The 12,605-nt window shown below is 58.6% G+C and overlaps 1 protein-coding gene across 1 annotated transcript; it reads left to right on the top strand.

The window, feature by feature from the left end:
- The first annotated feature begins 452 nt into the window (after positions 1-452).
- LFNG (LFNG O-fucosylpeptide 3-beta-N-acetylglucosaminyltransferase) lies at positions 453-12,069 on the top strand. The gene is made up of 8 exons (XM_027683803.1): positions 453-946; positions 8,049-8,097; positions 8,959-9,058; positions 9,207-9,360; positions 9,448-9,533; positions 9,819-9,984; positions 10,210-10,295; positions 10,386-12,069. Exons 1-8 carry the CDS (start codon positions 551-553, stop codon positions 10,450-10,452), a joined length of 1,104 nt encoding a protein of 367 aa, XP_027539604.1. The 5' UTR covers positions 453-550; the 3' UTR covers positions 10,453-12,069.
- Positions 12,070-12,605: the final 536 nt, after the last annotated feature.

Here is a 12,605-nt window from a genome sequence, read left to right as displayed (position 1 = left end):
CGGAGTGTGGTCAGGCTGGTCATCTTTCTGAAAACCTCCTGGACAGGGCTGCGAGAAAACCTCGGTGCAGGGCTTTGGGAAAACAGCTCGGGACGGGCGGGATGGGGAACGCGCCCGTTGCTGCCGATGGAGCGGTGAGCGACGCTCCCGGCCTGCTGGGGGCTGCAAGGGAACAGCGTGTCCCCAGCCCCGAGCATCAAGGGGAAGGGAGGAGGAGGAGAAGGAGGCGCCGGCATCCTGCCCGCACCCAGCCGTGCGCTCCCGGCCGCGGGCACGGAGATGCGCAGGGCAGGGGCCGGGGCCGGGCAGGACGGGGCCGGGGGCGGCGGGACGCGTGTAGGGGCCGGCGGGGAGGCCGCGGGGGTCGGAGGGGCTCGGGCGGTCCGCGGGCAGGGCCGGGCGGTGCGCACGCCCCGCGTGGGGCGGCCCCGGGTCCGTCCCTCCCCGGGCGGGGCGGGGGCGGTTTAAAGGCGGCGGCGCGGCGGGGGCCGGCGGTGGCGGCGGCGGCGGCGAGGAGGAGCGGAGAGGCGAGGAGCGAGCGGAGAGAAGGATGCTGAAGAGCTGCGGGAGGAAGCTGCTCCTGTCCCTCGTGGGCTCCATGTTCACCTGCCTCCTGGTGCTCATGGTGGAGCCGCCGGGGAGGCCGGGGCTGACCCGGGGGGAGGCCGGCGGGGCGCAGCGGGCGCTGCAGAGCCTGGGGGCGGCGGCGGCCGTGGCCCCCCCGGCGGCACAGGGGCCCCCCGGGCTCCGCAGCTTCGCCGACTACTTCGGGCGGCTGAGCCGAGCGCGGCGGGAGCTGCCCGCGGCCCCACCGAGCCCCCCGAGGCCGCCGGCCGAGGACATCTCCCCCCGCGATGTCTTCATCGCTGTCAAGACCACCAAGAAGTTTCACAAGGCGCGGCTGGAGCTGCTGCTCGACACCTGGATCTCCCGCAATCGCGACATGGTAAGGGACGAGGAGAAGGATGGAGATGGAGACGGGGACGGTCCCCACCGCTGGCCGGGATGGAGTGGCTCGGTTCGGTCTGTAGCCCACGCGTGTCCGCCGCGGTCCCGGCCCCTCGTTCGGGACCGCGGGTTGCTGTGACATATCAAATGCCACCTCCCCTTCCCATTTTCCCCATATCGCTGAGCCAGGCGGTATTTCGAGGCTGGCTGGGCTGTTCTAGAGCCTGCTGTGTTTTTGGGAGGGTGAAATGCAGCATTGCAGGGTGAGTTTGGAACAGGGGAGTGATGGAGAGAGCCCGACTTGGGTTCCTCACACTCAGCAGCCCCCCAAAATTCTGCTCTGGGGTCCTTCTCGCTGAGCACTTGCCGTTGCAGAGCCTGCCTGAGTTGTTTTCCACTGGTGAAAATGAGGCACAGTGTAGGGGTGCAGCCCAGCCCATGGGTGCCGCAGTCAGGGTTGAGTCCCTGTGATGAGATTTGGCAGAGCCCTATGAAGTGCCTGTAGTTGGGCTGACCAAAGGACACCCAGTTTAGCAGCCCAGGGCTGGGAGAGTGTTGGGATGTGCTGAGGCTGTCGATCCCCTTGCAAGGAACTGGGCAGGACTGGAGTGGCTAGGGGCTCTTTTGGGTCTGTGCCGGCTCATCCACACTGGAGCAGTTCTAGCTAGTCTGGTTCCTGACCTTACTATGTCCTGCCCAGAGCCCTGCCAGTCCCTTACTCTGTCCTTCAAGTACTGAAGCAAAACTGAAAAGGAAAAAAAAAAAAAAAGCTGTTTCCTTAGGAAATGTGCCTTGCCATCTGCTCTTAAGACACTTTTTCTACCCTTAGACAGCTTCCCAAGAAAGTTATGTCTGGTCCTAACCTTTCCATCCTACTGTCTTCACGTGTTTCCTCCTGGCCTGGAATTGAGTTTCTTCCTTGCAAACTGTTTTCCTTGGAAATCTGGAGTGGCTGAGGGGGGGAGGTGATGGGGGAAGAATCAACCTTCCTCACCCAAATCTGCCGGACTCTGTGGGATCTTGGCTCCAGCATCTTACCCCAAGAATTATCCTTCTTCCCCCCCACCCCGTGAATCTTGTTCCTTATTATTTTTTTTTTTTTGTTCAGGTTTCCTTGGCTTGGCAGTGGATCTGCCATCTCTCTTTGGTCCACTTATTTAATGGAAACCTCTTTTATGCTCTGCTGTCACTGTGAGGGGGTAGTGAGTTTTGGTGGGGGGAAACGCTCTTTGAGCACCTACAGATGATCCTGGGAATGGCTGCTCTTTTTTTTTCTCCTCCCTCTTGTGAGCTACGGCTTTCTTCTAGGTTTTCTTTTTTTTTTTTGTGCTCCGTTTGTCCGTTTGGATTCCCAGAGCCCCAAGGCTCGGCTCTCACGCTGTCCCCCTGGGCAAGCTAACAAAGCCCCTTTTCTCCTGGCGCGGAGAAAAGGCTTCGCAGCCTCTTGTGTGGCACTTTCCATGGGAACGAGGGAGCCGGAGCCGGCCGTGTCCAGGTCAGGTTGCCTAGAGATGAGGGCCATGAAGCCAGGGGGGCCGCAGCCCGGCGAGGTGCCCGCCTGACAAGCCAAGCCGCTGAGTGACGGCTCTTGTACAGCACTTGAGGACAAGGAGCTGCCGAGAGAGAGCTGGAGGCGGCGCAAACTCCTGCGGAGCAAAGCGAGGGCTGAGGGGGACACATGGAGGCAGAGGGGATGAACCCACCGGCTCCGCTCTTCCTACTATGACCCAGCTGCTGCCTCTGGGAAGCGGAGGCACCCTGGGCTTCCCAAAACTTGGCATCGAGTTGAGGATTTCTTTGCCTGCAGAGTGCAGGATTGGCTCCATGGGGCTCCTCTCCCTTGCTTCCCTGCATCTCTTCCTTGTCTGGCCCCCTGGTTTCTGTCCCAGGAGGGTGGTTTGGTGACAGCAGGGCACTGCCACTGCTCAAATGTCTCTCTTGGTCTGAGTCAGGCCTGTTTCTGCTCATCCTGCCCCTCTCTTGCTCTGGTTTCACTAACGGCTCAGGCACATGCACTGCCTCGACAACATGGGGAAGTTCCTGCCCAAGGGTTGAGAATCCCCCATGTCTGATGCTGTGTCTCTCCTTCTTCTGATCCTCCTCTCACATCAGACCCCAGCCTCCCTCTGGTTGTTCATTAGACAGGCAGAAGGGATGCAGGCACTGGCAAGAAGGGGTTAAATCCAGCAGGTAACTCCTGGTTGGACCCTGGCAGATAGAGGGAACAGCTATTGTGTCCTTCCTTGGCTGCTCTTTGTTCTGCCCACAATAGTCACTGTTTCCTGCCCTCTGTCCCCTCCAAGACACTGCAAAGGGCACCCCCTTCTCCTTCCTGCCTCTCTGCACAGGGAGGGCAGATCCCTATTCCCTTCTAAATCTGCTCCTTGGGTTGCACAATCGAGGCTGGACAAGCTGCTTTTGGGAGGAGAGTTATGGGGTTTCCCCTCCTTGCTTTGGGGAGAGTTCCCAGCTGTCTCAGTATCCTTAGGATGCGGGAGTGGAGGTTGGAGAAACTTTGCACTTGAAATAAAAGAGAAGGGGGGAGGAAAATGGCCATTAAGCAGAAACCCTGGACAGGAGCAAGTCCAAACCCACTGCTTTCCTGCTGAGTCAGCTGATTTGCAGTGGCAGAGTTGCATAAGATGCATCTCCTGCCCCTGGGGTACCCCAAAGGTGGCTGGGTGTCCCCTGCCCCTAGGGCACCTCAAGGGCAGCCATGCAACTCCTGGAAGGTGCCCAGGTCTCCCCTGTCTCTGGGGCACCCTGGAGGCAGCCGGGCAGCTCGGCACACGCCGTGGAGCCCGCGAGGGCTCCAGCCTGGGCTGCCGTCCCGCCAGCGTGGGATCCTCTGGCTGCCTCCCGCTCCTCGGCACGGTAATTGCAGGCTTTGAAAAATTCCTGCTCTCGGGGCAAAGGGAATGGGTTTGCCTTCCAGAGAGCGCGCTCCTCTGATGGCGGCTCCCAAATTTCTCTAGCACCTTGGCCAGGGTCCCCACCCTCAGGGTGGCCGTGAAGTGTGCTGGTGTGCATGTCCCATTTGGACTCCCACCAGAGTGGCTGAGACCAGGGGGCTGCTCATCCCAAACCAGCTCCACAGTGCAGCTGGGCTGTGTGCCAGGACCTGCTGAGCACTGTTGAACTCAGCTCATGTGTGAGGGTCCCTCCCTGCTGTCCCCCCGGGCAGCCTGTGTGGCTTTTAGGGGTGTGGGCCCCCTTAATTGCCTGTCCCAAACGATGCTGCTGTCCTTGTCCATAAAAGCCCTGGAGCCGGTGAGTGGCGCGTGGAGCACCAGGCGGGAGGGTGGGGGACCCTCGCCACACAATGAGCTCATTGTTTTTGAGGAGGTTATTAAAAAATTATAGCATTTAAAATTACAGTGGAGGATTCTTCCTCTTGCCGAAAGGAGCTGGGGGAGGAAGGGCCTGCGGCCTTGCAAGCCCCTTCCCCGCCTCTGCAGGTCCCAGCCCTGGGATCCTGTGCCAGCACACACTACCCCTCCAGTCCTGGGGAAAGGCACTGCCACAGAGTGGGGACGCTGCCATCATGGGGACGCTGCCATCGCACTGCTGCCAACCCACTGAAGAGGAGTGGGGATTTTACCTCCTAACCTCTGCAGGCTGGAGGGAAAAGGAAAGCATTTGCTGTGGAGAACACAAAGCTGGGCAGGGACCTGCTCTGGCAGCATCGTCACCTCCTCGGGAGCCCCTTGCCCAGCTGGAGGCTGAGCTCTACCTCCAGCACTTCTTTGCTGCCTCCTTTCCCCTGCACCCAAGTGGGGTGTCTGTGAAAGGGGGTGCAGCCCCCTCTCTGTGTTGTGTAGGTGTGTGCTGGAATGCTCCATTCTTTCCCAGCAAGGGGAAGTGAAATGTGGCACAGGGTCAGGATTTGTGCACTGTGGGGTCACGAGGTGCCTGCCTGGCTGAGGTTCCCCTTTTCAGCAGTGTGCTGGTGTGGTGGCAGCAGGCACGGGGTGTGTTGAGTGTGTGTCACCCCGGGAAGCCACCAAGTGTGTGTCACCCTGTCACCCCGGGAAGTCGCCAAACCACTCAGCCAGGCAGCTCAGAGAGGGGCAGAGTGGCCCTGGGGTGGCCTCAGCTGGTGGGACACCTTGTGCAGCACCCAGCCATGAGCAACCCACGAGCTCCGGCAGCGGAGGGGAAATGAGTCACCCTGAAAGGAGAAATGAAGGGGAGGGCAAAAAAAAACAAAAAAAAAGAAAGGAGCCCTCCCCAAGGGTGAGGAGGAGGCGGGGGGCTGCTGGCGGCTGCCTGGCTCCTGGTAGACTGCTGGGGGGGCTGACCCCATTCTGGCCATGGGGACCCCGGGTGCCGCTCAGTCCCGTCCGCAGGGGCCGTACATTGTGCGGGGCTGTGTGGAGTGGTGGCAGCTATTGTTCGGGAGGGATTTGGCATCCTGTGTTTCTTGAAGCTGCAGTTCTGAGAACAATGAGGTTTCCTGCAGGGGCTGAGGGGGGTGCAGCGGGCCCTTCCTCTCCTGCACCCCGCAGGAAAAGTTACTGCGGGGGTGTCCAAGAGGTCCTGGCACCCCTCAGTGCCACGGGTGGGACAGGGGCCAAGTGGGAGAGGGGTGGGTGTAAGTGCTTGGGGTACTTCTGCCTGGGAGGGGAGTGGGGGCTGGCCCTGCTGATGTTGGGTCTGGAGATGGCTAGTTGGTAGGTGACAGCTCAAGGATGTTGGCTGCAGTGTCCTATTGACTTGCACCACTGTAAACTGGATGCTGCCGTCATGCCCAACAACCTACATTGGAGATGCCAAAGGTGTTTTGTTTTTCGAGGTTTTTTTGTTCTCCTCCTTTCCTGGCCTGTCCCTCCCCAGGCTTGGCTGTCACCTGTGCTCCTTGCCCCTGCAGCCCCGGGCAAGGGGCCATGCAGAAAGGGTGCAGCTCCCCTCCAAGAGATGCAGACAAAATAATTAAAGAAATAAAGCCTTTAATTTTTTTTAGTTTTAATTGAATGTCATGGTGGGGCTGGGAGGGTTGTGGGAAACCTGTGAGGCCCCAGTAGGTGCCCACATGGGGTGACTGGCAGCTGTGTGCCCCTGTCCTGGTTCCCAAGTTGCCACCTGGTCCACCCACACCAGGAATATTGCAGGGATGTATGTAGTGAGAGGGTGGGGGGAGATGCCTTGGTAGGATGAAGCCTTTTGGTGCAGGCGAGTAATAAACAATTGTCCCTGTGGTCTATTTATAGCGGTTGAGCCGGAGGATTAGTTGTGGGGTTATTTTTGGAGCAGCTGAAGGCAGTTGCTGGACGGCGTTTCTGAGCTAATCAAGCAAACATTTTCTGTCTCGCCTGTGCGGAGGCTCCGTGTCCCCTGTCCCCCTCTGACGAGGTGGAAACCTGGGGTGGGGTGCCGGGGCAAGTGTGATGAGCTTGTCTTGGGCATCCTTGGATGGTCTCCTGCTGCCCTGGTTCAGCTCACACCTGGTTCAACTACCTGAACCACACCCCAAGCACCTGGGGGACATGGGGACCAGCAGCAAGGTGCTGGTTGTACCCTGCATTGGTTGGGGGTGACATCCCCCTCCTCTACACACAGCACTGACCCTGTCCCACCAAGCAGTGATACATCCATGGAGCCACAACAACCAAGGGCATCCTTGGCCCCGCAGCTGATGGGCTGAGGTCCCCATCCCCCAGCTGTCCCCTCCTCATCAACGATTCCCCTCCCCTTTGCTCAAGGCCTTCCTGACCTCTGTCCCTCCCCAAAAGCCAGGCTGCACGGCAGGCTCTGCATTTGTGAGAACTTGCCTTCCCACCTCCTCCATCCTTTTTTTTTTTTTTTCCTTTTTCTTTTCTCCTTTTCAAGCCCCAAAGGTCACTTGTAGCCCCATCCCCTCCCATTGAGCCTTCTTGCAGATCCGGGCTCTCCCCACCAGCCCCGGCTGGGGACCTGAGCAAACAGGGCCGGGTTAACCAGCGCAGCTGTATGCTAATGACCGCTGCCCGCTTAACTCTCCTCCGCTGAGTAAAGTCAACCCCACTATTGTACCCACCTCCTCCAACAAGCCACAAAACCCCAGCGCGTTCCCGGGGCCGGCTGTGGGGTGGCACCCAATTTCCAGCTCACTTGTAATTCATCATCCCCAGTGCTCGGGCTCCATCGTCCCCCCTCTGCCGCCTCCTGCCTCCCCCCCCAAGCCCTTTTGTCTTTCTTCCTTTGCCCTTTTGTGCACGTCTGGTTTTTAATAGCGCTTGGCAGCTGGTTGTGGTTTCTCTCCTCCAGCTTTGTTTGCTGCCCACTGATTGATGGCGATGCCTTTCCCACCCCCTGCTCTCTCTTCTTGCTTCTCGCCCTTCCCCAAATCCCAGGCCAGCAGCAGCCCCCCCAGTCCTCCTTCCCGGGCAGCATATGCCAGGAATTAGCTGTGTAAATAGAGGAGTGCAGCCTGGCGGGTAGCTCAGGAGCCTGGGGAGGAGGTAGGGTGCTGTCTGGAACTTGAGGCCGTGCTGGGATGGGCAGTGAGGGACTCTCCACTCCTTGGGGCTGGTGAGAGGCACCTGCGGGCACCATCTCAGCCACCCTGGGGGGGGACATGGGGAACAGAGAGGAGTTGTGAGGGTATTGTGCAAGTGGCCAGGGACAGCCATGTGCTGTTGACACAGGTGGGGACGCAGTTGGCAGCCGGCGCCACAGGCAAACACACCTGCCTGGGCGGCTGCTTTGGCATCCCCGGCCACACGCGCTGGCCAAAGTCTGAAATCCCTGCTCAGATCGAGCCGTGCTCTGCACCTGTTGCCCTGCACACACCCCATCTCACTCTGGGGACAGCCCCCAGCACCCGAAACCTCCCTGCCAGCTGCTGCCTCGTGGGAGAGGCGAGAGGATGGGGATGCTCGGCGTGGGGGCTGGGGTTTGCATCCCAGGGGGGCTTGGCACCCTTCTTGGTCTAAAGCTGAGTGTGTTATGGGGATGCCTGGCTCCCGGGTGCTGGTTTGGGTTTTGGCAAGGGGGAAGAAGTCACTGCCAGCATCCTTGGAGGGACTGATCCCAGGTGCTGCCCAGGGGCACTGTGTTGCATCCAAAGCTATGTGGTGTCAGCCCCTTGGTCCTCAGAGGTGCCTTGTCTTCTCTTTCAGACCTTCATCTTCACAGACGGGGAGGATGAGGAGCTGAAGAAGCAAGCACGTGAGTCTGTGGCGCTTGTCCCTTTGTGTGTGTGACATGGCCAGGTCCCCTGAAGAGCCCCGCTTGTGGAGCGTGGCTGGCATGGAGCCTGTCCTGGGAACTCTGGAAAAGCCCTCACCACAGAGACCTGGACTGAGAAGGAGGCAGTTCTTTTCACTGACTATGCTTAAAGCACCCTCTGCCCAGGAGCCCCACCTGGGGGCAGGTTTCCTTCCCAGTCAGCCCAGCCTGTCTCCTGCATGATGCTGCTGGGGAGCACGCTAACAGGGTGGGATACCTTTGCACTGCTTTGTCCCTGGGATAAGCTGGGATTGATGGGCAATGCAGACAGGGTTTCATGGGAGCATTTCCCTGGTGGTCATTCTCCAGGCTGGGGTCAGCGTGGTCTGTTCTCCCCATGCAAATGACTTCTTTTCAGGCTGGGAAGTGATTGCCTTTGAGCCAGGCAAGCAAAATAGGGCAGAATTTTTGCTATCATGTCCTGGAGAAGCTGGCTCACAGACACTCTCTCACCCCCAGGGTGGCTGGTGCCTGGCTCTGGGATGGGCAAGGTGATATAGGATGGCATCACTCCTAGAACATGGGATAGGGCTGAACTATGGTGCATCAGTTACATCGGCTGCATCTGCATCCCTTGATCACCCCTTCCCTTATCTCATGTGGACACAAAAGACATTCCCTAAAAGTTCATCAATTGCCCAAAACAGTGTGGCATGGAGGTCTTTGAGCATCAGGATCATCCCTGAGTTTCCATCCCCCTGGCACACCTGGGACATGTGTGGTGAAGTGTCACCATCTGAGCACGTGGGGGGATATGGGATGCTGCAATGCTGGTCTTTGACCCCCCGTCTCTTCGCGCAGGAAATGTCATCAACACCAACTGCTCGGCTGCCCACAGCCGCCAGGCCCTGTCCTGCAAGATGGCTGTGGAGTACGACAAGTTCATTGAGTCAGGCAGAAAGTAAGTGGTGTCCAGGGATGGCGTGGAGGATGGCGGGGCTGAGGGAAAGGGATGGTGCAAGCAGAGACCATTAGTATTTTTGGGGCCTTATTTCAGTGTGGGTTCTGTGGAGCTGCCCTGGGCCGGTGTGACACTGCTGTCCCTGCAGGTGGTTCTGCCATGTGGACGATGACAACTACGTGAACGTGCGGATGCTGGTCAAGCTGCTCTCCAGCTACCCCCACACACAGGACATCTACATTGGGAAGCCCAGCCTGGACCGGCCCATCCAGGCTACGGAGAGGATCAGCGAGAACAAGATGGTGAGGGTGGGAGAGAAGTTGGATCTGGCTTAATTTGGGCTGGGTGGAGAAGGAGGTCTCACTGCTGTTGTCTCCCATCTCTTGCAGCACCCTGTGCATTTCTGGTTTGCCACAGGTGGAGCGGGGTTCTGTATCAGCCGGGGGCTGGCACTGAAGATGAGCCCTTGGGCCAGGTAAGAGCTTTGGTGTTGCCCTCCCATGGGGACTCATCATGGGCCCAAGCAGAGCACAGAGAAGCGATATCTTTTGGGATGGACATTGAACTATGTCCCCTCACCTTACTCTTTGCCTTGCTGAGGTTGTCTGCAGGGGGCTTGGAAACAAGCTGGGAAGGGCTTCAGTTCCCCCAAACTGACTTTTAATCAGAGCTGGGCACCCACTGGCCAAGCCTAGACCCCGTAGGGTGCCCACATCCCCTGGGATTTGCTCCTCTGCAGCCCCTCTCTGTCTCCCCGCAGCGGGGGTCACTTCATGAGCACCGCGGAGAAGATCCGCCTGCCCGACGACTGCACCATTGGCTACATCATTGAGTCCGTGCTGGGTGTGAAGCTCATCCGGAGCAACCTTTTCCACTCGCACCTGGAGAACCTCCACCAGGTGCCCAAGTCGGAGATCCACAAACAGGTACCCCAAGTTGTCACCTAAAAATTGGGCATCACGGCTAAGATATTGATTGACATGCCACCAAAACATCACAGAGGGGAAAAGCCCCATTGGCCCATCCCTGTGGGGCGATGCAGAGTGTGACTGGAGGCTTTGGGAAATGGGGTGAATCTTGCAGCCCTCCATGCCCCTGCTTGATCCTTATGGCCATGTCGGCCACTTGACCCCCCTGTGCTTGCCCCCCAGGTGACACTAAGCTATGGCATGTTCGAAAACAAGCGCAACTCCATCCACATGAAGGGAGCCTTCTCTGTCGAGGAGGACCCATCCAGGTGAGAACAGGGGACCCCATCCCCCCCCCAAGCTGGGGTGCTGCGGGGCTGCCACCGTCCCGTGCTCAGCATTGCTCCTCTCCTCTGCAGGTTTCGCTCCGTGCACTGCCTGCTGTACCCCGACACGCCGTGGTGCCCCACCAACATGGTTTACTAGGAGGCGCGTGTCCCCTCCAACCTCGTCCCGAATTTCCCCGGTATCCGACGGGCGTGCGGGACCTGCGTGCGGGTGTGTCAGTCTGGCCTCGCCATGAGGTGGACGGACGGACGGACGGACGTCGTTGCTGTGGTATTGCACAGTATGTGTGTACTGAAGGCTGCTGTGCGGCCCCTTGTCCCCTGCCCTGCCTGCCCGTGCCCGCTGCCTGATCCGGCCGGGATGGTGGACAGGGATGGGTCCTGAGCACTTAAACTGTTGGGCACCCACGGCTGGCGGGCCCCACGCCATGCGTGGGGAGCGACCACAGCGCGGGGCCTTGCCCGCCCCGGGCTTGCTTCTCCTTCATTTTTTTTTCCTTTCAAATGTCAAGTTTTTTGGTGTGTTCTTCCCCTCTTTTCATCTACCCTCCACCCCACTCCCATAACCCCTCACCCACCCCATCCTCTCTCCCAGTCCCAAAATCTCAGCAGCGAAGCTCTGGCTCTCAATTCGGATGAGGGATCCCTGTGAGTTTTGCTCCCTGGCTCAGCAGGCAGGCAGAGGTGGGCAGGGGAATCCTCTGGCCATGTCAGTGGCTCCTCTAGGGTGCTGCAAAGCTGCTGGGTGCTCTATGGCTGTACTGGAGGGAGACAGGGTGGGCTGGGAGCCGGCGTTGGCATTAGCTCCGTTTCCTGGAGCTCCCCCTGTATGGCTGAACTATTGCCGGCAGCACTGATGTGTGCACTATTTATAGACTCATGTAAAGACTTTCTATAAATACGGGGGTGGGAGGAGGGCTTTTCCGGAGCTGCCAGAGTGGTGTGGGCATCGTGTTTGTGCAGGGTCTCCCTCCAGTGCTGCCTCCCTGCCTGCTCACAGGCGGCCCTGCACCTCTGCAGAGGAGCCCCTCAAAGTCCAGCCAGGGGCTGTGTGGGCGTCCCCTGCCCCACTGTGGGGCCAGAGCATCCTCCAGCACTGACCTGGCCGTGGGTGTTGCTGGGGTGGCCGGAGCATCCAGGAGGCATCCAACCAGCCAAGCTCCTGCCGTGGGCAGGCAGTGTTTCCCAGCCTGGCTGTTATGCTCTCCCTGATGGAAAGGGATTTATCCAGGGAGGGAGAGGGACCCTACATCTTCTGAGAGCTACCTTGCCTGCCACCACCAGCCCTCTGTCCCTGGGCTGAGCCAGAGCTGAACGTTTCCAACCTGAAGCTGAGTGAAAATAGCCCATAATGGGTGTGTTGTAAATACGTTATTGTGCCAGTATTTTTTTTACTGTGCCTTTTTTTTTAAGGAAAAAAAACACATTGAGAAATATGTAGATTTAAAATGCTTTTTATACATTTTCTGTGGATCAGAAAAAGAAAAATCCCCAACCTTTGATAATCTGTTTAAGAAAGAAAGAAAGAAAAAAAAAATTTGCGATGTCTTGTAACTATCACTTACCTTAATTTATATGTTCCAGTATCTGGAATGTCACTCTGTGCTTTTTGTAACTAGGATGTGTTTAAAGCAATAGCTGTGGGAAGGGGAACCAGCATGGACAGTGTGTTCTCAGGGACCTGAACCCGATTGCTGCCACGGGGTTCCCGTGGGAGCGGTCACCAATAAAGTGGCTTTTTTGCTGACCACAGTCACCTGGTCCCGGGCTCCGGTGTCTCTTTATGGATGAGCTGCTCTGAACACCCCTTGATCCCCCGCGGATGTTGTCACCTCTGTCCAAGCTCTCAGGGAGGCAGCGAGGAGGGGTTGCGCCTATCATCCCTCTTTTCCCACGGGTACAGGGATCTGCTGGCCATTTGCATTGCAGGGTGTGAGGGTCCTCTCCTCCTTCCCCTTCCCAAAAGGCTTGGATAGGGCTTGTCACCTCAGGGCTGGTTTTTCCCAGGCTCAGGGGTGGGAGCGGAGGCGGCGGGGATGAGGTGAGAGCCGGTTGTTAGCAGGGTGTTGTTAACAGCCGGCCGGCAGGCGTGTGCGTGGGAAGGTTGGGGGCTGCAGGGGGTCAAAGACCCCTTCTCTCCCAGCCCTCCCTTCATCCTCCTCACCACAGTTTCAGCCGACACTATCCACCTGCCAGTAACAAGCCCCAGCTTTCCCGCGCTGTAGCAATATCATCAGATCTTTCCCCCACCCCAAACCAGTCTTGTTTGTGCCACTGGTACCAGCTTCCACC

Source organism: Neopelma chrysocephalum, unplaced genomic scaffold (genome assembly GCF_003984885.1).
Source record: "Neopelma chrysocephalum unplaced genomic scaffold, ASM398488v2 Primary Assembly neopelma1_65, whole genome shotgun sequence".
NCBI lineage: Eukaryota > Metazoa > Chordata > Aves > Passeriformes > Pipridae > Neopelma > Neopelma chrysocephalum.
This window is presented reverse-complemented; position numbering and strand designations above follow the sequence as displayed.